The sequence below is a fragment of the Bubalus bubalis genome, chromosome 2, assembly GCF_019923935.1.
Source record: "Bubalus bubalis isolate 160015118507 breed Murrah chromosome 2, NDDB_SH_1, whole genome shotgun sequence".
NCBI lineage: Eukaryota > Metazoa > Chordata > Mammalia > Artiodactyla > Bovidae > Bubalus > Bubalus bubalis.
Genome location: NC_059158.1, coordinates 187,608,580 through 187,632,244, shown reverse-complemented (window position 1 = coordinate 187,632,244; position 23,665 = coordinate 187,608,580). Strand labels below are relative to the sequence as shown.

Below are 23,665 nucleotides of genomic sequence, written 5' to 3'. Positions count from 1 at the left end.
CTCTAGGTACATCCATGTTGCTCCCAATGGCATTATTTTATTCTCTTTTATGACTGAGTAGTAGTTCATTGTGTATATGTGCTGCGTCTTCTTTATCCACTCCTCTGTTGATGGACATTTAGGCTGCTTCCATGTCTTAATATGAACAGTGCCACTGAGAACACAGTCTGCATGTATCTTTTTGAATTATGTTTTTGTCTGGGTATATGCCCAGGAGTGGGATTGCTGGATCATATGGCAACTCTATTTTTAATTTTTTGAAGACCTTCCATACTATTTTTCATAGTGGCTGAGAGTGCTGCATCTTAACGTCCTTACCTCCTCTGGGTCTGTCTGTCCTCTGTGATTGACTCCTGCCCTCTCTCCATCAGCTCCTCATCCTCTTCCTTCTCCCATCACGGTCGCCCACTCCTCCGTTCCGGCCTGTGGCCACTATGTCTACCCTAGAAAGATACACACTCAGCCCAACCACCCTCCAGGAACTTCAGAAGAGATCCTCCCACCTGCCATCTGCTCCCAAGGCCCAGGGGGTGACGCTGGGAAAGGCGGCCTTTCTGGAAGCCCTCATCTGGTCTCAGCCTAACCCCAGGCTCACCTTGACTCCAGGGCTAGAAAGTAGGTAAGGAAAAGTCAAGGGATATTGTTGGTTGGAATGTAAAATAATGCAGCCACTGTGAAAGAATAGTTTGGCAGCTCCTCAAGCAACTAAAATTTAGAATTACTATTTGTTGTTGTTGTTGCTCAGTTGCTGAGTCATGTCCGACTCTTGGTGACCCCGGGGACTTCAGCACGCCAGACTCTGTCCTCCATTATCTCCCAGAGTTTGCTCAAATTCATGTCCACTGAGTTTGTGATGCTATCTATCTCATCCTCTGGTGTCTCCTCCCGCCTTCAATGCTTGCCAGCATGAGAGTCTTTTCCAGTGAGTCAGCTCTTCGCATCAGGTGGCCAAAGTATTGGAGTTTCAGCATCAGTCCTTCCAATGAATATTCAGGGTTGATTTCCTTTAGCATTGACTGGTTTAATCTTCTTTCAGTCCAGGGGACTCTCAAGAGTCTTCTCCAACACCACAATTCAAAAGCATTAATTTTTCAGTGCTCAGCCTTCTTTATGGTCCAACTCTCACATCTGTTTATGGCTACTGGAAAAATCAAAGCTTTGACTATGCGGACCTTTGTTGGCAAAGTGATGTCTCTGCTTTTTAATGGTGTCTAGGTTTGTCATAGTTTTCCTTCCAAGGAGCAAGCATCTTTTAATTTTGTGGCTGCAGTCACTGTCTGCAGTGATTTTGGAGCCCAATTACCATATGACTCAATAATTCCACCCCTAGGTATATACCCAAGAGAATTGAAAAAAGGCACTTGAATAGACATTGTACACCATTTCAAAGTGTGCATGAGCAGGTGAATTGGTAATGTAGTATTTGAATACAATGGAGTTTATTCAACCTTAAGAAAGAGGGCCATCTTGATCTGTGCTGCAACATGGATGAACTTTAATAGGATTATATTAAGTGAAGTAAGCTGGTCACAAAAGGACAAATATAAGGACTTCCCTGGGGATCCAGTTGTTAAGACTCAGCACTTCCACTGCACGGGGGGGCGTGTGTTCAATCCCTGGTGAGGGACCTAAGATCCCGTAAGCCATTTAGCATGGCCAAAAGAAAAAAAAAAGGGACAAATATAGTATAATTACACTTACAGAAAACATTTAGAATAGACACTCATGGAGACAGAATTTAGAGGTTGCCAGAGGTGTGGGGAAGGGAGGATTACTGCTCAGTGGTTATGGAGTTTGCAGTTGCCTTTGTCTGCTGGGGCTGTTGTAACACAGCAGCACAAACTGAGTGGCTTAAACAAGAGAAATTTGTGTCTCGTGGGTCTGGAGGCCAGAAGTCCGAGGCCCTTTCTCTGCAGAGTGAGGGAAGAGTTGGCTCCAGGCTCCGAGCCTGTGGGAGTTTCTTAGCGGCGGAGCGTGCCCCGTCTTCACGTGGAGCTCTCCTTGAGGGTGTGTCCAGGCCCCGCTTTGTGGCTGGGCCAGGTCTCAGTCGCGACATGTGGGATCTAGTTCCCTGACCAGGGATCTAACCCAGGCCCTCTGCATTGGGAGCATGGAGTCTTAGCCACTGGCCTCCCAGTGAAGTCCCCCAAATGTCCCCTTTTATTAGGATACCGGTCATATTGGATTAGGGTCCATCCTTCTCCAGTATGAGGCTTCCCCGGTGGCTCAGGCAGTAAAGAATCTGCCTGCTGTGTGAGAGATGTGGGTTCCATCCCTGGGTCTGGAAGATTCTTTGGAGAAGGGAGTGGCAACCCACTCCAGTATTCTTGCCTGGAGAATTCCATGGACAGAGGAGCCTGGTGGGCTACAGTCCATGGGGTTGCAGAGAGTCAGACACGACTCCTCATCTTACCTCATGACAAATAAGGTCCAATTCTAAGGTATGGCGGTTAGGACTCCAACATATGGATTTTGAGGGAATGCAGTTCATAATGGGTGATGGAAAGGATTTAGAAACAGATGATGGTGATGCTCATATAAACAGTGTGAATATGACTAATGCCACTTAAAGGTGGTCAGGGAGCCCTATTTCGTTATATTTGTCTTATCACAATAAAAGTGTTTGGGGAAATTTCCTGGCTGCCCACTGGTTAGTGCTCTGTGCTCCTAGGGGCAGGGGTTTGATCTCTGGCCAGGGGACGAAGATCCTGCAAACTGTGCAGTGTGGCAAAAGAAATAAGAAAATGCTTGTTGTTAAAGATAAGGCGGTGCTGGGGGCTCGGGGTTTGTGTGGGAGGGCAGGGAGAGCCTCACTGAGGAGGTGGTCGGTAGGGAAGGAAGGGAGAAGAGGCTGCGGGCGAGTGGGTGGGTCCCGAGTGGCGGTCCACCGCCCTGCGACCTGCAGAGGCCACCGGGCAGCCAGGGTGCAGCGGGCAAGGTGGAGAGGGGTAGAGTGACAGCCACGGGATCTGCTCAGGCAGACCTTGCGGGCCCCCACAAGGTGCTGGCTTCACTGTGAAGGATGAGGCAGTGAGTCCATGTCCTGCTTGGGGTCCTTTGGGTACTCACGGAGCTACGAGGCCGTTAGGGTGTCACTGGGCAGAGGATGCTAAGGGCAGGCGGACTCTTCGTCCTGCAGTTCCCAGGTTGACCTCTAGGTGCCGTCCTGTTTCTAACTGCCCTGCCCCGCCTTTTCACTGCCCATCATCTCCCAAGCAGAGTTTGTTTTTCTGCAGGGAAATAGGGGCACCTGGATTCCAGTCTCAGCCCTGGATCTTCTAAGCTTTGAGGCCAGGCAAATCACTTAAGAAAAGGTGGAAAGGATACGCAGAACTATACAAAAAAGATCTTCATGACTCAGATAACCATGATGGTGTGATCATTCACTTAGAGCCAGACATCCTGGAATGCAGAGTCAAGTGGGCCTTAGGAAGCATCACTACGAACAAAGCTAGTGGAGGTGATGGAGTTCCAGTTGAGCTATTTCAAATTCTAAAAGATGATGCTGTGAAAGTGTTGCACTCAATGTGCCAGCAAATTTGGAAAACTCAGCAGTGGCCACAGGACTGGAAAAGGTCAGTTTTCATTCCAATCCAAAAGAAAGGCAATGCCAAAGAATGTTCAGACTACCACACAATTGCTTTCATTTCACACGCTAGTAAAGTAATGCTCAAAATTCTCCAAGCCAGGCTTCAGCAATACATGAACTGTGAACTTCTAGATGTTCAAGCTGGATTTAGAAAAGGCAGAGGAACCAGAGATCAAATTGCCAACATCTGTTGGATCAGAAAAAGGAAGAGAGTTCCAGAAAATCATCTACTTCTGCTTTATTGACTATGCCAAAGCCTTTGACTGTGTGGATCACAACAAATTGGAAAATTCTTTGAGAGATGGGAATACCAGACCACCTGACCTGCCTCCTGAGAAATCTGCATTCAGGTCAAGAAACAACAGTTAGAACCAGACATGGAACAGTGGGCTGGTTCCGTATTGGGAGAGGAGTACGTCATGGCTCTATATTGTCACCCTGTTTATTTAACTTATATTCAGAGTACACCATGCAAAATGCCGGGCTGGATGAAGCACAAGCTGGAATCAAGACTGAAGTGAGAAATATCAATAACCTCAGATACGCGGATGACAGCACCCTTATGGCAGAAAGCGAAGAGGGCCTGAAGAGCCTCTTGATGAAACTGAAAGAGGAGACTGAAAAAGTTGGATCAAAACTCAACATTCAGAAAATTAAGATCATGGCATCCAGTTCCATTACTGCATGGCAAATAGATGGGGAAGTAATGGAAACAGTGGCAGACTTTCTTTTCTTGGGCTCCAAATCACTGCAGATGGTGACTGCAGCCATGAAATTAAAAGATGCTTACTCCTTGGAAGAAAAGCTATGACCAGTCTAGACAGCATATTGAAAAGCAGAGATGTTATTTTGCCGACAAAGGTCTGTCTAGTCAAGGCAATGGTTTTTCCAGTAGTCATGTATGGGTGTGAGAGTTGGACCACAAAGAAAGCTGAGCGCTGAAGAATTGATGCTTTTGAACTGTGTTGTTGGAGAAGACTCTTGAGAGCCCCTTGGACTGCAAGGAGATCAAACCAGTCCCTTCTAAAGGAAATCAGTCCTGAATATTCATTGGAAGGACTGATGTTGAAGCTGAAACTCCAATACTTTGGCCACCTGATGCGAAGAACCGACTCCTTGGAAAAGACCCTGATGCTGGGAAAGATTGAAGGCAGGAGGAGAAGGGGACGACAGAGGATAGGATGGTTGGATGGCATCACTGACTCGATGGACATGAGTTTGAGCAAGCTCCAGGAGTTGGTGATAGACAGGAAGGCCTGGCGTGCTGAGGTTCATGGGGTCACAAAGAGTCGGACACGACTGAGTGACTGAACTGACTGAATCTGCTCTGAGCCTGTGCAGCCTGTGAAGGGGGAAGATTGGGCCTTACCTCTCAGGGAATTACTGTGAGGATGGAATGAGGTGACGTAGGGAAAGCACTGGTCCAGCATCTGGCACATTGTGAGCTCTCAGAGCGTGTGTTAGTCGCTCAGTTGTGTCCGACTCTGCAACCCCATGGGCAGTAGCCCTCCAGGCTCCTCTGTCCATGGGTTTCTCCAGGCATGAATACTGGAGTGGGTTGCCATTCCCATCCCCAGGGGATATTCCTGACCCAGGGACTGAACCTGGGTCTCCTGCACTGTAGGCAGATGCTTTACCATCTGAGCCACCAGAGAAGCCCTTAGCCATCAGTACAGAGAGGTAATGAAGCGAGGGAGTGTCTACCCACAGACTGGGCCCTGGGGATGCAGCCTTCATGGTGCTTGTGGTCTGGGGGTGGGGGGCAGACACTGGACCCCCAGTAGGTGGGAAGGAGCTCACCCCCACCCAAGGCTGGGGTCAGGGAGGCCTCTGAGGAGTGTTCTTTACATTGAGGCCTAAAGGAATAGGCCAGAGAAGTCTTGGGGAGAGAAGGGAATAGCACGTACAGAGACCCTAGAGCCTTTGTAGGGAGGAATGTTGTGGAGTGTGGTAGCTGTGGGTGGTATCAACTGGCCAGCTTATAAGGAGAGAGACTGATGCTAGGGAAGCAGCAGGGGATGGCCAGGACAGGGGCGTGATTTTGACGGTTGTGAGTGCTGATCGAAGGTGAAGTGAGAGGCTGAGCGGACCTAGCCGGTGCTGTGGGGAGCTCACGGGGGCGGCAGGGCACAGTAGGCACGATGCACCGGGATGGTGCAGACACCCCGCAGACAGCAGAGGCCAGTGGCTCCTGTGTCCCCCAGCGTGTCTCCTCCTCTAGGAAGCGTGGAAGGGCTCAGTAGCCCCGACCCCGTGGAACACAGCCCCGGGTCCCAGCCGCCCTCCCCAGGACCAGCCATCTCCCCAGCACCTGCAGACCTGGACCCGGAAGCGGTGCGGGGGGCCCTGCAAGAGTTCGTGCAGGAGCTGCGGGGCGCCCAGAGAGAGCGGGTGAGGGGCGAGGGGCTGCAGAGGGGGCCCAGAGAGAGCGGGTGAGGGGCGAGGGGCTGCGGAGGGAGCCACAGTCAGAGCTGGGTCTCCTCCCCGGTCTCCTCCCCGCCCGACCCCTGGGCTGCAGGATGAACTTCTCCTCCAGACCAGAGCCCTGAGACAGCAGCTGGCTGAGACGGAGGCCTCACGGGACGGCGCGGCCTTGCGGGCCAGGCAGCTGGAGAAGGCCGTGGTTGAGAGTGAGGAAGGTGAGTCTACCCTGGCGTCCTCACCTCACTCTTGGGCTCTTCCCATGGAGGCGGGAGGCGGTCTCCTCCTGGGGACCCTTGTGGGGAGAAACCCCGCGTCCAGACCCCCAACCCCCAGGGCTCCGAGGGCTCAGGTCTCGGCCAAGCCTGACGGGCCAGGTGGGGGCCGCAGTCCGGCGCAGTGTGGACGGGCGTCTGAGCGGGGTGCAGGCCGAGCTGGTGCAGCAGGAGGAAAACAGGCGGCGCGCTGAGCGGGAGTGCCGGGCGGTGCTGGACCGCGTGGCTACCCTGGAGAGAAGCCTGCAGGCCACCGAGAGCGAGCTCCAGGCCAGCCAGGTAGGCAGGGGGAGGGCGGCGGGCGGGGGCCTGGATATGCCTGCTGGGGTGTCTGTGAGTGCTCCCGTGTGTGGGTGTCTGTAGTGCTCCTGTCCATGAGTGGATGTCTGTGACTGCTCCCGTGCATGTATATCTGTGAGTGCTCCCGTGCGTGGATGTCTGTGAGTGCTCCCTGCCCATCAGTGATTGCTCCCAAACATGGATGTCTATGTGTGGGTGTCTGTGAGTGCTCCCATGCATGGGTGTCTGTGTGCTCCCGTGTGTGTGTCTGTGAGTGCTCCCGTGTGTGGATACCTGTGAGTGCTCCCGTGAGTGCTCCCGTGCGTGGGTGTCTGAGCATTCCAGTGCATGGATGTCAGTGGGTGCTCCCTGCCTGTGTATCAGTGAGTGCTCCCATGCGTGCTCCTGTGCGTGCTCCCGTGCATGTCTGTGTTTTGTCTGCGTGGGTCTCTCAGCACTCATTGAAGTGATTGGCTTGTGACTTTCTCCAAAAGCACGTTCAGGTTTTGTTGTCTGGTTTCACACTGAGGTCATTAGGCTATAGAAGAAAGAGTCTGGGCATTTACAGCTGACAGACATGGGTTTGAGTTCTTGCCTCGCCCTGTGGTTTTCATTTTTCTCATCTATGAAAGGGGGAGACAAGTAATTCTCTCCTGGAGGCCATGCACGCACACTGTGAACTCATAGACGGTGCTCACAGGGCCTGTTTCCTTTGTCTCTGTATAGTCACACCAGGGCTGTTCTGGGGGTTTATGTGTATTTGGGCGATGCCTGTGTATCCCTGTGTGTGTGTGTCTGGGGCAGGACACACAGGCCCTGGTACTGACGGTCAGGCTGCTGGAGCCTTGAGCCCTTCTTGCAGGCACAGATCCCCCCTTTCCCCTGGCCCTCCTGCCTGCCCCCGCAGCCCGCCCCCCGCCTCTGGCTCCGGGCCGAGCTTGAGCTGGCTTGTTGTGTCTGCGGCTCCAGCTCTGGCCGTGGGCCCAGCCGCAGGGGCGCGGGAGGCGGCCAGGAACAAAGCTGGGCGGGAGCCAGTGTGGGGCAGCGGGGCCCAGACACGGCAGGGCTGGGGCTCGAGCCCATGGACGGGGGGCCAGGCCTGGGGGGCTGTGGTCAGAGCAGCCCCGTGACCTGCCCAGCTCTGGAATGGTGACAGGAGAAAGGGACTCTGGTCTGTCTTCCTGCCCTGTCCCCAATCCCCAGGCCCCCTCACCGGCTCGTCCTGCTTAGGGTGGGAAGGACCATCATCCCCTACAACCCAGGGGGGCCCTGGGCCCCTGCCCGCCCGGCAGCTCTGGGCTGCCCTCTAGGGAGCCGTGGGGCAGAGCAGGGAGGCCCTGGAGTCTGCACTTTTACACCCCCCACCCCCCAGCGCTCTGTGAGCACCCAAGGTGTGGGCTCCCTGGATGTGCAATAGGGAGCAGGGAGGGAGGCTGAGCCTGGACCACATGGCCCGTGAGACTTGGTTGGAGCTGGAAAGTGCCCTGGGGTCCCTGAGTAACCCCGTGAACAGGGGGGCACTGAGGCCCCAGGAGAGTCAGGGGCTGACCCCTGATCCCATGGCGAGTGGTTGGGCCAGCCCCTTCCAGGCCGCCCCCCACTTTCTCCACGGGCCCTGAGGGGTGTGGGGGGCATGGGTGGTCTGCCATCACCCTGCCCCACCCCCAGGAGAAGCTCAGCAAGATGAAGGCCAACGAGGCAAAGCTGGAGAGCGACAAGCGGCGTCTGAAGGAGGTGCTGGACGCATCCGAGAGCCGCAGTGTCAAGCTGGAGCTGCAGCGGCGTGCACTCGAGGGGGAACTGCAGCGCAGCCGCCTGGGCCTGAGCGACCGGGAGGCGCAGGCGCAGGTCCTCCAGGAGCGGGTGGACTCGCTGCAGAGGCAGGTGGGTCCCCCCGACCTGCCCGAGCCAAGGCGTCATGGGGGCCCCGCTCTCCCAGCAGCCCTGCGAGGCAGCGTGTGTATCGTCATCACCCCATTTCCCAGATGGGCACATGGAGGCTCGCAGACCTGAGGTCTGTGCCTGAGATCACGGAGCTAAGCAGGGGCAGGGCAAAAACTAGACTTGACTGTTTGATGATGGAGTCTGCTCTGAAAGGAGGTGTATGGAGAGACAGAGACTTCACTCATTTTCTTTTCTTTCTTTAAATATTTATTCATTTTGGCTGCACTGGCTTGGTTGAGCCATGCAGGATGTTTCGTTGTGGCACGCAAAGTCTTAGTCATAGCAGGTGGGGTCTAGTTCCCTGACCAGGGATCAAACCCATGTCTCCTGCATTGGGAGTGTGGCATCTTAGCCTCTGGACCAGCAGGGAAGTGCTTAGTTTTTCTGTTTTTGCCTTGGCTACCAGGAAGCTCAGCTCTAACTGGAATGTTCAGTAGCTCTTCTAGCCCTACACCATCACCCGCCTACGCCAAGAACACAAAAACTGTCAGGGTGGTGGTGGTTACCTTTTCTCCTCCATAGCAGTGGGGAGACCACCACAGGGTCTGGGACAACTGGGTTGATGGCGCCCTGCAAGAGGGCACTTAACTGGCAGTGCGTCTTAGGCCAGGCAGCTGTTGGCAGAGCCTGTGGGAGTGCCTGGGAACCAGGAGTGTCTGTGACAAAGGCCTGGAGAGAGGTGGCAGGGCTTGGCTTGGGCACACCTGGACCGCCTGATCCGTCCTCCCCCAGGTGGCAGACGGCGAGATGAAGGCGAGCACTCTGCAGCTGACGGTGGAGCGGCTGAGCGGAGCCCTGGCCAAAGTGGAGGAGAGTGAGGGCCTCCTGCGGGACAAGGTGCAGGGCCTGACGGAGGCCCTGACCCAGAGCAGTGCCAGCCTTGCCAGCACCCAGGACAAGAACGTTCAGCTGCAGAAGGCCTTGACTGCCTGTGAACATGACCGCCAAGTACTCCAAGTATGGGGCCCCCAGGCCCAGCTGTGGGGGACGCGGTGGGGAGCTGGCCCCTGGGAGCCATCCGTGGGTGTGCCCTTTGTGGGGGTGCTGGCCCAGTACGCAGATTGGCCAGTGAGAGGAGGCTGGAGGTGGTCACGACGGCCAGGATGGGGTGTGGGGCCCCGGGTCAGGCCTGCAGGAGCAGGGCTGGGGTCTGGGGGCTCCCCGCCTTGTAGGGGCCCGTGGCCAGGCCTGCGCTCTGGCTTACCATGCAGGTGAGAGGACTGCCCGCGTTTTGGGCTCTGAGCCTGGCCTGGAGGTACCGGGCAGCGGGGAGCCCTTTGCCCAGGGCCCCCAGGCAGCCTGGCACCGCCCCCTTTCCCCCAGGAGCGGCTGGAGGCTGCGCGGCAGGCATCATCTGAGGCGCGGAAGCAGAGCAGCTCCCTGGGCGAGCAGCTGCAGACCTTGCGGGGCGAGCTGGCCGACCTGGAGCTGCGGCGGGCAGAGGCCGAGGGGCAGCGGCAGCAGCTGCAGGAGGTGAGGGCCAGGGCCCTTCCCACTCACCCCCACCTCCTCCCAAGGCTGGGCCGTGCCTCTGGGAGGCAGCGCGGCTCCTTCATCCATGTCCCCATTACTCAGGTGCAGAGACTGAGGTCCCAGGGACTGTTCCCCGCTGTGGGCCTCCTAATAACAGCCTCATCTCGTGAGTTGGCCGGGCAGCTGGCCTCATCACCCCCAGCATGATGGGGCTCTGGATGCCCACCCTGAGGCCCTAGGGGTCAGAGGCTTGCTGGCTTTTTCTGTAGGCGCTGCGGCAGCGGCAGGAGGCTGAGGCTGCGGCCCTGCATGCGGCCCAGAAGGTGCAGGACGAGCGGCGGCAGCTGCAGGAGCGCCTGGGGAGCCTGCAGCGCGCCCTGGCCCAGCTGGAGGCCGAGAAGCGGGACGCGGAGCGCTCAGCCCTGCGTCTGGAGAAGGAGCGGGCAGCCCTTAAGAGCACGCTGGACAAGGTGGGCCGTGGCCCTTGGGCCCTCCCTGGGCTGCCCCTGGTTCCCAGCCGTGCTGCCCGCTGGCCCCGCCCCCTCTAACTCAGCACCCCTCCCCGAGAACCCTGGGACCTCCCTCCTTCCCTGGGCACCCTGATGCCCCCACCCCGGGACCTCCCTCCTCCCCCAGCACCCTGATGCCTCCCCGGGACCTCCCTCCTCCCCCACCCTGATGCCTCCCCGGGACCTCCCTCCTCCCCCAGCACCCTGATGCCTCCCCGGGACCTCCCTCCTTCCCCGGGCACCCTGATGCCCCCACCCCGGGACCTCCCTCCTCCCCCAGCACCCTGATGCCCCCACCCCGGGACCTCCCTCCTCCCCCAGCACCCTGATGCCTCCCCGGGACCTCCCTCCTCCCCCAGCACCCTGATGCCCCTGCCCTCCCCTCCTAGGTGGAAAGGGAGAAGCTCCGCAGTCACGAGGACACGGTGCATCTGAACGTGGAGAAGGGCCGCTTGGACCGCACGCTCACGGGGGCAGAGCTGGAGCTGGCTGAGGCCCAGAGGCAGATCCAGCTGCTGGAGGTCTTGGCGCTGCCCACCCCGCTCTGGACACCCCAGCCCTCTGCCCCTCTGTAGCCCAGGACCCAGCTCCCCGCCCCTACAACCTGCAAGCCCAGACAGTCCTGAGGGTGTGGCCCAGAGCCAGGCCTCAGAGGGAGGAGGTCCTCTCCAAAGTGGAGAGAGACGGAGATGCTAAAGGCCTGTCAGCACACATGCACATGCGGGTGTGTGCTCACGCTTGTGGGCGTGTGCTCACACGTGTGTGGTCATGCTTGTGTGTGGTCATGTTTGTGTGTGCTCACCCTTGTGGGTGTGTGATCACGCTTGTGGGTGTGTGCTCTTGTGGGTGTGTGCTCACGCTTGTGGCTGTGTGCTCACGCTTGTGGCTGTGTGCTCATGCTTGTGGCTGTGTGCTCATGCTTGTGGGTGTGTGCTCACGCTTGTGGGTGTGTGCTCTTGTGGGTGTGTGCTCACGCTTGTGGCTGTGTGCTCATGCTTGTGGGTGTGTGCTCACGCTTGTGGCTGTGTGCTCATGCTTGTGGGTGTGTGCTCACGCTTGTGGCTGTGTGCTCATGCTTGTGGGTGTGTGCTCATCCTTGTAGCCAAAGAGAGCTACGAGTGTACGCGAGCGGACTCCCGTGCATGTAGCGTGAACCTTGTGCGTGTATGTGGCGTGTCTAGGTATAGGATGTTACCTGCATGATGTATCTTTGTGTACAGATGTCTTCGGTTTTGAAGACATACTTTGACTTGTGGCTGTGCCGGGTCTTCATTGCTGCAGGCTTCCTCTGGGTCCAGAGGCCCCTCTATTTGTGACGCCCCGCCTCTCACTTCAGCGGCCTCTCTGGTCGCCGCACGGGGTCTGGGGCGTGTGGGCCTCAGCAGTTGCAGCGCGCGGGCTCTGGAGCCCAGGCTCAGCAGTTGAGGCGCAGGGGCTCAGTTGGTCTGTGGCGTGTGGGATCCCCCAGGACCAGGGATCAAACCCGTGGCTCCTGCCCTGGCGGGTGGAGTCTTCACTACTGAGCCCCCCGGGGAGCCCTGGGTGTCTTCTTGGACGTGCGTGTGTGTGGTGCGTATATGAGAGTACTGGGCTCTTGGACACATGCGCACATTCATGTGAACACAGGTGGTTACATGCTTGCTTTATGACTGTATGTATACAGGCCTGTCTCTGCATTTGAACATCTGTGTGTGTGTGTATGCGTGCGCGCTCCTGAGTGGATCACTCAGCAACCTGACTCGGGATTCGCAGGCCAGGAGGGCTGGGTGGGGGAAGACAAGGCTCTGGTCCTGCAAGCCCCGCTTTGCCTGCAGGGACCCCTGGGCTTCCACCCAGAGAGGGCCTGGCCCTTCACACTCGCGCACACGTGCGTGCGCATCGCGGCCCCAGGCCTGACCGGCAGCCCCTCCTGCAGGCCCAGGTGGCGGCGCTGGAGCAGAACCACAGCCCAGCCGGGCTGGAGGCAGCGGAGCTGCAGCAGGAGGTGGAGCGCCTGCGCGGTGCCCAGGTGCGGACGGAGCGCGCGCTGGAGGCGCGGGAGCGCGCCCACCGGCAGAGGGTGCGGGGGCTGGAGGAGCAGGTACGCGGGTTCTCCGTCAGGAAGCTGAGCCAGGAGCGGGGCGGGAGCGGGAGAGGGCGGGTCTCACTGCCACTTGCCCCTTTCTGGCTTAGGTGCTCCGGGGTGTCCATAACTGAGATGGTTGGGGTGGACCTGGGCTGGTGTCAGCCATGGCTGGACACGGGGGCGCGAGTGAGGCCACTGGAGCTCAGTCCCCTCTCCATAGCTCTGCGCCTGGGCAGGCTGCCTTGCGACTGGCACAGCTGGCCTCAGGATAACCTAGCGACTCACAGTCCCGGGGGCTCAAGGGGCCGTTTTCCCTGAGAGCAACAGCCGGAGTCCGAAGGGCGCTCCTCCTGGGCGAGCTGAGCTCACAGGCTCCCCGTGACCATCGTCCCCATCACGTCTGCAGGGCAAGGCTTGCCCCGTGGGTCAGGCCGGGGCCCAGGTCTGCCCTGGAGTCCAGCTAGCACCAGGCCTGTCCTGGTGGTGAGAGGGGATGGGGCTCCCAAGGAGAGGCCGGGCAGTCCAGAGAGGCCCAGCCGCTCTGTGGAGCCGAACAAGAAGGGGAGGGAATTCCTGGGCTACTAGGACACCTGGCTTTTCCCTGAGCCCTCTGGGGTCCCCGCCCTCTCCCCGGCTCTGAGCCCAGGCTGGGCCTGGGTGGGCCCTTCTTCGTTCTTTTCCAGGTGTCCACGCTGAAGGGACAGCTGCAGCAGGAGCTTCGAAGGCACTCAGCCTCCTTCCCCTTGCCCTCTGGGCCCCCAGAGAAGTGAGCACCTCTCCGCTGGCATCCTAGTGACGGGACCCTGATGGGAGGGCCAGATGGGAGGGGCGCCCTCAGCGCAGTCCAGGGGGCCTGGGCCGGAGCTCGTGGGGGTGAGGGGCAAGGGGCGGGGTGCCAGGGCCAGGACGGGGCTCCAGCCTGTCAGAGCCGCCCCCTCGGGGGCCCCCTGAGGGCTGGGCTGGAGGGACCCGTCCCTGGCTGACCCTGAGCGCAGGCGTGCTGGCCGTGAGGGTCGGGCCCGGGGCAGGCACTGTGGCTGCTCAGAGGTCTCTCCATCTTAGTTCAGTGTTTGTCAGCAGGTTCCTCAGAATTCAGAGTTGCTGTATTTTTATACCTTTTTATGATGTTAACTGTTCAGAATTGTTGTTTTTGTAACACCCCCATTTTTTAAAGAACGCTTTGTACAGATGTGTCCTCTTGCTGTTAATGTGCCTCCTGGGAGATGGGGAGACTGGAGGGCCCTGGGGCCAGAGGGTTGGGGTCCCCTAGTGAGGGGTGCGCAGGGACGTGGGGGAGACTTTAGAAAGGCCCCTGCAGAAAGGTAAGGAACCACCTTACGGGACGGCGGGCTGGGGAGGCCTCCAGGGTCCTGGGCCATCCACTCATTTCACAGACGGAGCCATCGAGGCTTGGGGCTGGGCCCAGCTCTGCTCTTGCCAGCTGAAGCTTTCTGCCCTTTCCTCTGGCTCCTCCTCAGGACAGGTGCACCCCTCGAGCACCAGCAGGCCTTCCAGGTGGCATGGTGAAGGAGGGCAGGCCTGGGGGCGGACCTGGCGTCTGGCCGGGCCCCGCTGGGTGATCCCGGGCACAGCTGCTTCAGCTGTCAGCCTCAGTGTGCTCATTGGTAAGTGGGAACCTGCCTCCCGGGCCGGTGATGCGGGAGCACACAGCAGGTGCTTAGCCTGTGTTTCCTGGGAGAACTGCCTCTCAGCCCACGGAGCCCAGCGGCGGCAGCGTCTGCCCTGCCACTGACCGCCCGCCGTGGACCCCGGCGGGTGGGGAGTTCAGTACTGACTCTAGGCTTGGTTTCCCCTCTGTAAGATGGGAACGCTACCCGTGCCCGCCACACAGGCTTGGTTAGAGGCTTAAAGAGGGCTGTGTGCCAACCCTCAGACGGAGCCTGGTCTCCCCGTGCTCGTCAGAGGGCGCTGTTCAAACGGCCGGCCTGCTTCTGCCCCCTGAAATGCACCGGGCCTCCCTCCCCGCAAACGCCCTTGACGCCAGAGCCCCCCGACCCGACCTTGTAGCGCCCTCAGGCCCCTGCACAGGCGGCCTCCACCCTGCCAGGGCCCTTCCCCGGTGACGGGGGGCTCAGACCCCCCACACAGCCCTGACGGTGAGGAGGCCGTGTTCCTGAACCTTCCGTTTCTGATACAGCCTCCGGCAACACACACACAGCCCGGGGTGGGGCGGTTGTCAGGGCCCACCTTTCTGGGCAGAGCTGAGCTGGCACTGCGGAGGCCACGGTCGCCAGAACCGGCCCTTCCCCAGGGAGGCCGGGCAGCCTCGGGGAGGACGGCAGGGTTGGAGGCCCCGGCCATCTCGGCACTCCCTGCCGAAAAAGGGACTCTTTCGTAAAAACCTGTTTTTAATTTTGTATAAAACAAAGGTGGTCTACGCCCAGGGGCTGTAGGAGATTCAAGCAGACCAGCTGGGGTGGGGGGGTCACAGCCTACCTCGGGGGTGGGGGACGGTCCTGGGGGCGGGGGGGACGAGGAAGGCATGTCAGGGGCCCAGGTCCCACAGAGCACCCGGGTCATCCCCCACCCGGAGGCAGAGACTAGCCCTTCGGGAGCCCCCTTGCGGCTCCGGGGGTGGCCCCAGGCCCGCAGCCCTCTAACAGGACGGGGGGACAGCACCAGGTGAGGCAGAGCCTGGGGGCCCCAGGCTGGCGGGGGGCCAGCTCCCCCTAGCAGCCCCCACAGCTCCTGGCACAGGCGGCCGCCACAGACTGGCACAGGCCACTGCTGGCCAGCACGCCGCACTTGGAGAACTTGTCACGGCACAGGTCAGCTGTCGGGAGGGCAGGGAGGAGCTGGGGTCAGCGCGCGGCCGGGTGAGGGAACTGCCGCGCGCCCCAGCCCTGGTGAGGGGTCGTCCGAGGATGACACGGGACCCACGTCCGACCCACGTTTGATAAGCGGCAGGCGGGCCGGGGACACGGGAGGGGCGGGGTGGGGGCTTCCTACCCCGCAGGAGCTCCTCGTGGGCGCAGACTGTCCGGACGCAGATCTCCTTATTGACGATGTATACGCGGCGGAGGCTGAGGGGACAGGCCGGGAGGGCTCAGCCCCGGGGAGAAGACCCCACGCCCACCCCCGGCCTGGGAGTCTGTCCCCCCCACGGGGCTGGCTGGAGCCCCGCCCCTCACCTGTAGAAGCAGACTTCGTTGAGACACTGCTTGCAGGGCTTGTGTATGGAGTAGAGGCGGGTGCAAGGGTACTGCTCCTCGCGGCAGTCTGGGTGACAGGTGGGGTCAGGGCTGAGCTCGTGGCTCACAGCTGGGGCCCACCTCCAGCCGCACCCCCAGAGGGACTGGCTCTCGGGGCCAGGAACCCCTGCACCCTAAGGCCCAGCCTAGACACACGCACACACACACAGACACACACGCCAACGCACGCACACAGCACTGCCAGACCTTCCCAGACTGCCCGGTTTTATCCAATACATTTATACACATGCAAACTCACAACCGCACCGAGAGACCTATGTCCAAACAGACTTAAGTTCAAACAAACCTACAGCCACACACAGGCCCAGAAACATGGCAGCCTCACAGGAGGCCCCTCACACGGCACAGGGTCCCCCACACACAGGCCGGCGGGCTGTTGGCTGGGACAGTCCCACTGAGCCTGGGAAGCCCCAGAGCACCACTTGCCAGGGGGCTTCCTGCCAGCCACTCCCCCGTGTCTGGGACTAGAGGCTCCTCCTGAGGCCACGGCCAGTCCAGGCCCCTGCCCAGCGCAGGAGCTGCCAGGGTCCCTGCTGACCTCAAGCAGGGGCACCTCTGCAAGGCCCCCAGCCCACCACCTACCCCAGCAAGAGCGAGGGGCCTGGCTGCGTCTGACCTCCCGGGCCCCCCACCCCCCCCAACTCCAGGGCCTCCTCTGTCTCCAACCTCCTGGGACCCCCACCACCCTGTAACTCCCACCACCCCCTAACTCCCGGGGCCCCCTCTGTCTCTGACCTCCCGGGCCCCCCACCGCCCCCTAACTCCAGGGCCCCCTAACTCCCGGTGCCCCCTCTGATCTCCCGGGCCCCCCAGTGCCCCCTAACTCCCGGGGCCCCCTCTGTCTCTGACCTCCCGGGCCCCACTCTGTCTCTGACCTCCTGGGACCCCCACCACCCTGTAACTCCCACCACCCCTTAACTCCTGGGGCCCCCTCTGTCTCTCTTACCCAGAGGCCCCGGCTCCGTGGGCTCCGTCTCCACAGTCCCCGGTTCTAGAGTTGGGGGAGAGGCAGGCAGAGACCATTGGGACAGTCCCAGGCAGGGTGGGGTCGCCTCCTCCAGCCCCGGGCAGCCCTCCACACCCCCAGGCTTGGCTGGAGCTGGTGGCCTACCTAAGGTGGGGGCAGGGATGACTTCCTGCTGGACTTGCTGCTGGGACTGGAACTGGAACTGCTCCTCGGGCGGCCGAGGGGTCATCTCTGCCGGGAAAGGCGGTAAAGGGGTCTGCTCCCTCCCCGCAGGCGCCGCAGGCCTCCACGGACTCCCCACCCCGCTCCTGCCCGTGCTACCCTACGCTCAGTCCTTCACCTGGGTAGTCATAGTAGTCCGGATTGTCTGGAAATAAAGACGTGGAATTGGCGGGGGTCAGGCTGGCCCCCACGCACACTGCAGCCGGGGCCCACAGCCCTGAAAGCCCATCTCCCACCGCCCCACCTGACCCCCGGCCAAGCTACGCCGATCTGGGGAGCGGGCTGGGGAGGCCTGGGGGTGGGCGGTGGGCTTACCGATCTGGTCGCTGTAGTGGGTATACTGCACGTGGTCTGGGTACGGAGGCAGTGGGTCCAGATCATACTGGCCCTGAGCCAGCAGGCCTGCTGTGGGGAGACAGAGCTGAGGGGGCGCCAGCAGGGAGGGGCAGCAGGGCCCTGAGGACCCCTGAGGACGGCAGAAGCCCCTCGGGGGGGCCCGTAAGATCCCAGCGGACTCAGACTCACAGGATGCGAACAGCTTCCTTGTCCACAAAGGCCCTTACACGCCCTGGTCCTGGGCCGCCTCCCTGACCAGCTCCCCCATGCTGGCTCTTGGCCGCTCCTGCCTGCCCCAGGGCCTTTGCACTGGACTCTTCCTGGGCCTGAGAGCCTGGTTAACTTCTCCTCCTTCAAGTCTCTACTGAAGTTTCTGCTCTGCTCGGGGGCTTCCCAGGTGGCTCAGTGGTAAAGAATCCACCTGCCAATGCCGGGGACTGGGGTTCAATCCCTGGGTTGGGAAGATCCCCTGGTGTGGGAAACGAACAACACCCACGCCCGTGTTTTGCACTGGAAAATTCCACGGACAGAGGAACCTGGTGGGCTATGGTCCACGGGGTCACCAAGAGTGGGACAGGACAGTGACTGAGCGCCTGGGACTGCCCCGGCGGTACAGCGGCTGAGATTCTGTGCTCCCAGCACCGGGCCTGGGTTCAAACCCTGGTCAGGGAACTGAAGCCCACATGCCTCGACTAAGGCCACTGTGAAAGATCCCACAAGCTACAACGAGGCCTGAGGGTCCCATGTGCTGAAAGACCCAGCAGAGCCAAAGAAATTAATATTAAAAGATAAGAGAGGCCTTCGCTGGCCTGCCCACCCACACCATCGCGTCTTCCTGTTTCTTTCCATCACAGCACTCAACACAACCTGACATTTATCATCTCGCCCTTCTCTAGGCCGGCAGGGCACCACCACGCAAGGCAGGCATTTGCCCTCTTGATCACTGCATCACCAGGGCCTATCCCAGCGCCTGGCACAGAGTAGGCACTCCACAGGTATCTGTTAAATGAACGAATGTTAGACCTGGCAGGCCCTTTGTGATCCCCACTAACAACTTTCATGTGACAACCAGGGACCTCTCCAAGGTCAGGACTGCAGCTGAGCTGGCCCCAAAGGAGTGCAAATCCCAGGCCTTCAGAGCCTCTTTTAGGGGCCTCCATTCCTGCACATCGGCTCCCGGGAGGACCAGGCAGTGGGAGGAAAAGCGTGGCTCCTGGTGCCTGGGCCAAGCCTGCTGCTGCGGAGGGTTGAGGAGGCACCCCGGAGATGCCTCCAGACTTTGGGGGGGTTGGCCAGTCCAGTCTGTGGTCCAAGAGGTAGCAGGCCCTGGGGTTCGGGATACAGTTCCGGCCACAGGACAAGAGCTGGCCGCCAGCCCCCTGCCCGCACCCACGCGGGAGCCCCACCAGCCCAGTGCCACTTACCAGGCAGGAAGAGCAGGAAGAGGGAGGCAGCTCTCATGACTGCTCAGTGAGCACTCTGGGCAGGTGTCTGGGGACAGCTGGAGAAAGAGGAGGGGCGAGCTGCTCCCCAGGCCAACACCCCAGGGCTGCACAGCCGCTTCTGCTCCCAGAATTCAGCCTGGAGAAGGGGGGCCCAGAACAGAGGCCAGGCAGACGAGGGTCACGGAGGGCGGGCCTTGGGGGCAGCGACCACTTTGGAGGGATCTGTCCCTGAGAGCCCACTGGGAGTTCAGGACCTGAGGGACTCGCCTCCCCCTGGCTCCAGAGCCGATCGTGACAACGGACCCTACCCTGCTCGCCCACACTCCACAGACATTTCTAATCCCTGCCCCTGCTCTCCCCGCCACACCAATGCCCACCCTCTGCTCAGCACTTCTCCAGGAATCTAGTGCCCAGACCACAACCCAGGCCCATCCTTGGGACCCCAGTCCTGCCCAACTAACTTCACAGCCCAGACCCAGCAGTCAGCCAGACCGACACCTGCTCCCAATTAGCCCGGGGGCCCAGGCATCCTGCTCAGCAGGAAACCACATGAGCCCCGCCGGCTCCCGCCCCTCGAAGACGCCTCCTGCCAGGCCGCCCAGGACCTGGCTGATTCCATCACACACTCACGAGACTGAGGGCTATTTGTCTGCTGGGCAGGAAGCACTCAGGGTGGGGTCCGAAGAGCGTCTCTCCCGAGCCTGGAGGGCAGCGCTCAAGAGGACCACGGTCTCCCAGCCCAGGGGCCCTGGACCGCCTGAGACGGTACGACTGCCACACGCATAGCTGGGGGGAGGGGGCAGGCTCTTGAAGCTCTGGGTGAGTCCCGTCTCCAGTCTGGCCCCACGGTGGACTTGGCAGAGTCGACAAGTCCTCATGGCCAGCCCCAGCGCAGTGGGGGGCAGCCTCCAGACTGCCCGCCTTCCGCCGGGGGGCTGGGAGGGAGTCCTGAGCTCACCCACGGGGGCCCGCCCTCCCACAACATGAGGAGTTCTTCCAGGCGGGTAACTGGAAAACTGCCTGCCTAACCCTGCCCTCGCCAGGCCGCGGGGACTCAAGGGAGAGGGGGGACGGGGCAGAGACGTGGTACCTCTCCTTCTGTGACCCCCCCACCCCCACACCGGTACCTCTCCTTCTGTGACCCGGTCACCGCACACCTTCCCCGTCTCACTCCCTCTCAAGCCTTACTGAGGAGGGAAGGGGAGAGGAAGGGGTGGGGAAGCTGAGGCCTTTGACCCAGCTGCCCCGCAGGCCAGGCGTCCACTCTGAAAACTCTCGGCCTCCTCCTCGCGCGGGGACCCAAGGCCTGGAGCCCCCCTCAAGTCCTCCCTGCCCCCCATCTGGCTCCCAGGCTGGTTGGCGCTGTCGCCACTCGAAGGCCGCAGCTGGGGAGGTGGTTGGTGGGGGTTCTGTCTGTCCCCAGAGCACCTCCTAAGCCTCGAAGCCCCCCGCACGGGGCGCCCAGGCTCGCTAGGAGAAGGGGCCCCTGGCCAGGCCGTCCCGAGGAGAGTCCGCGCGGAGAAGGGGCCCCTCCAGGAGACGCGTCTGCAAGCGCGTCCAGACGGCGGGCGATCGGGCGGGGAGGGGGGCCGAACCTGAGGGACGAGGGGGAGGCCCAGCGGGCCGGGGACGCACCCCGGGGGCTCGGCCGGCCCTGCCCTTTGTCTCCGTCCCCGCCGCCCCGCGGACACCCCCGCCGGCCGCCACCTCCCTCCTCCGGGAAGACAAAAGCCGCCCCTCCAGAGGACCCAGGCTTCCCGGCGCCCTCTTACATCTGCTTAGACGGCCCCCGGGCCCGGGCCCCTCAGCCCCTGGGGGCCTGCCGACCTCGGAGCCCCGGCCCCCACCCCTGCCCGGCCCGCGCCTACCTGCGGGTCCCTGCGCGCCGCTCCGAGTCCGCGCGCCGCCGAGCCGCCCCTCCGCCCCCCGCGCCCCGCTCCGGGCCCCCGACGGGGCGGGCGCCGCCCTCCCTCCCGGATCCGCTGGGTCCTAACGCGAGCGCCGCCGGGCCGCCGTGCTCCGGGGGGCGCGGGGCCGGCCTCATGTCCTCTCAGAAGTTCGCACCGTGCAGGACGCGCCCCCGTCCTGTCCCCATCCCACCTGGCCCGCTGTCAACGCGGTGAGGCGGGCGTACCGCCTCCGCCGGACACAGGACGGAGCCAGCCTCCCGAAGGGGACCGCGCGCCCTGCCCTCCGCTCCGGCTTCTCCCGGCTTCCCCCGGCTTCCCCCGGCTTCCAGGACGCCCTCCCGGGCCTCCTGCGTCTCCCCAGGCAGGTTGCGGCCGCAGCGGGCTTCCATAACCAGCGTTTCTGCGGACCCACCGGCCACAGGCTACCGGGCCTGGCCCCACCATGTCCCTAGGGCCCCAAACTCAGTGAGGATTTAAGTCCAGAATCACAGCCTCCTGACCTTCCCCGGCCCGGCCCCGGCCCCGGAAGGTGTTCCCTTCAGGGAGTGAGCCCACCACCCTTCCCTCACACAGCTAACTCCCCACCCGCAGCCCGCCAAGCCCCCACCTCTAATCCCGAGTCCCGGATACCTGCCATCTAGGCCTGCCCACGTGGCACAAGTGGTAAAGAAAGTGAAGTGAAAGTGAAGTCGCTCAGCCGTGTCCGACTCTTCGCAACCCCATGGACTGCAGCCTACCAGGCTCCTCTGTCCATGGGATTTTCCAGGCAAGAGTACTGGAGTGGGTTGCCATTGCCCGCCTGCTAAAGCAGGAGACGTAAGAGATGCTGGTTCCATCCCTGGGTCCGGAAGATCCCCTGGAGGAAGAAATGGCAACCCACTCCCGCATTCTTGCCTGGAGAATCCCAGGGACAGAGGAGCCTGGCGGGCTGCAGTCCACGGGGTCACAGAGAGTCGGACATGGCTGAGCGGCCAAGCAGCAGCAGTAGGCCTTCCCAAACAGCCCTCACCCACTCACCCACTCAGGGTGGGCCAGGGGAGGCTTCTACCTGAAGCCTTTCACTGGTGTCCCGAGGTACCTGGGAACAAGTCTGAACTCCCCTGGAGACCCCAAGGACCCGACCTTCACCACAGCCCGGCTTTGCCTTCTGGCTCCCTCTGCCTGGTCTCCCAAAAGCCTCAATGGCTTTTTAGCTGTTTCTCATCAAACCCCTTCCTCTACCTGCCACAGGGCCTTTGCTCAAGCTGTGTCTCCCTCCTGCAACACCGATGAGTCCCTCCCCCTTCAGATGACAGGTCAAAGCCCCCCTTCCTCAGTGGAGGCACCCCTCTCCCTGTTCCCAGCCGTGGCCCCGGTGGCCTCTCTCCCCCCGAGCCTGTCCACTGCATGGAGACCGGGACAAGCTTGGCTTCAGCTCATCCTCCGTTTTGCTCACTCAGCACGGCGCCAGGCTCAGAGCAGCTGTTCAGTAAACATCTGTGGAATGAATAAACGAATGCACAGTGGATTCTCCTGGGAGACGAGCCAGGTGTGGGGGTTGAGGTCTCCTGCCTGGTCACAGGGGTCTAGGCCTGGCTGGGAGGGGGACCGAGATGTCCTCAGGCCGCCTTGCCTTTCCTTAGGCTGCTTGTCCTTTAGACTCTGAGTCCTATCAGGCAGGGAGTGAACCCGTTCCAGGAGTTATTAGTTCCAAAATGCTGGTTTGTCAAATGAATGGATGGATGAATAACTATGTGCCCCCCACCCACTGATGGCAGAACAGTGGAGATTTTTGTCACTGGCCCAGGGGCCAGCCCAGCCCTCCCTGCCCTCCCTAAGCCCCTCCCTGCTGCCAGGTGCAATCCCACTAGGGTAGAAGGAACCTCCTGGCTGATGGCTCAGCGGGTGAAGAATCGTGCTGCAGTGCAGGAGCCCCGGGTTCAATCCTTGGGTGGGAAGATCCCCTGGAGAAGGAAGTGGCAACCCACTGCAGTGTTCTGGCCTGGAGAATCCCATGGACAGAGGAGCCTGGCGGGCTACAGTCCATGGGGTCCCAAGAGTCGGACACAACTTAATGACTAAATCACCACCACGCTTGACAAAGGGGGACACTGAGCCCCAAGCTACTGCCTCTAGATCTTGACTCCCCGACCCTCCACTGCTTCCACACTCCTCTGTCTTAAGGACGCGAACACAGGCGGTAGCTCATTCGGGGCGGGGTAGCAGGTGGGGCACTCTTGTCCCCGTTTCCTTGGACAGCCGCCCCTTCCCTGCCCGCCTCTCACACCATGTCGTATAAACTGCGCCCAGGCAGAGGTCACCCAGGCAGAGCTCATGTCTTTTGTCCGCCACTGTAGCGCTGTGCCTGACACGTGACTGCCCCACACAGGCAGGAGTAACCAGTTAGGGGCAGAAGGGACTCACACCCAGGCCTGGGGGTGTCCTCTGGCCCCCGAGCAGCATCTGCCACTTGAACCGCCGCTGAGACTCAGCGCCCAGCGGAGGGTCTGTGGGTGCCCCTGGTGGCACAAGTTGTCTCTCCACACCCTGTGCCGTGGTTCTCGGTTTGAGTTAACATTCACTGAGCTCCCAGAGGGCAAGCTGCGGGGGAGGGGGGGGCGGGGTGCACAACGGCTTCCAGTAATAAGGCTGGGGAGGGGCTTTTCTTTCCTGTCGCCCCCCGCCCAGCACAGATGACCACATCTCCAGGGCGGGGCTCGGCCAGGGCGCCCCGCCCCCCGCCCCCACCCCGCCCGCCACTGGGATGACGTCAAGAGCACCCACCCTCTCCTGGGGGAGGGTGCACGTGGTTCTAGCTGAGCCTGAGTCTTCATCTGAGGGAGGGACTGGACCACAAACACAGCCCAGGATGTTGCGGCTGGGAAAGCAGGGAGCTGCCCCAGTTAACGCCTCACAGGTGCTGGCACTCGTCTGAGACATCCTGTTCTCTCTTGCCTCCACAGGAGAGTAGGAAGGTTAACAGCGTGAACTCTGGGGTCAAAGCGACCTGGTCCCGCC

General features: G+C 61.0%; 2 protein-coding genes across 17 annotated transcripts in view; one reads left to right on the top strand and one right to left on the bottom strand.

Moving 5' to 3' along the window:
• Positions 1-13,744, top strand: part of CROCC (ciliary rootlet coiled-coil, rootletin) — a 51,072-nt gene extending 37,328 nt beyond the window's left edge. For all 4 annotated transcript variants that reach the window (XM_044938223.2, XM_044938225.2, XM_044938224.2 and 1 more), the window contains 10 exons: positions 5,811-5,980; positions 6,108-6,228; positions 6,401-6,564; positions 8,233-8,448; positions 9,241-9,465; positions 9,832-9,981; positions 10,251-10,451; positions 10,880-11,011; positions 12,406-12,570; positions 13,239-13,744. In XM_044938223.2, the coding sequence (XP_044794158.2) occupies positions 5,811-5,980; positions 6,108-6,228; positions 6,401-6,564; positions 8,233-8,448; positions 9,241-9,465; positions 9,832-9,981; positions 10,251-10,451; positions 10,880-11,011; positions 12,406-12,570; positions 13,239-13,325 (1,631 nt within the window). In that variant the 3' untranslated portion in view covers positions 13,326-13,744. The remainder of the gene's footprint in view (positions 1-5,810; positions 5,981-6,107; positions 6,229-6,400; positions 6,565-8,232; positions 8,449-9,240; positions 9,466-9,831; positions 9,982-10,250; positions 10,452-10,879; positions 11,012-12,405; positions 12,571-13,238) is intronic.
• A 1,167-nt stretch (positions 13,745-14,911) lies between these two features.
• MFAP2 (microfibril associated protein 2) lies at positions 14,912-20,768 on the bottom strand. Of its 13 annotated transcripts, none has more exons than XM_025278872.3 (9): positions 20,627-20,751; positions 18,738-18,814; positions 17,293-17,379; positions 17,096-17,122; positions 16,900-16,986; positions 16,735-16,779; positions 15,708-15,795; positions 15,526-15,599; positions 14,912-15,349 (listed from the first exon to the last, which is right to left on the bottom strand). In XM_025278872.3, exons 2-9 carry the CDS (start codon positions 18,772-18,774, stop codon positions 15,246-15,248), a joined length of 549 nt encoding a protein of 182 aa, XP_025134657.1. In that variant the 5' UTR covers positions 18,775-18,814; positions 20,627-20,751; the 3' UTR covers positions 14,912-15,245. The 13 variants fall into 13 exon arrangements, with proteins under 13 accessions (XP_025134657.1, XP_025134654.1, XP_006066644.1 ...); XM_025278869.3 differs by having other exon boundaries at positions 17,293-17,382; positions 20,627-20,742; XM_006066582.4 differs by having other exon boundaries at positions 18,738-18,894; positions 20,627-20,704.
• Between the last annotated feature and the right edge of the window lie 2,897 nt (positions 20,769-23,665).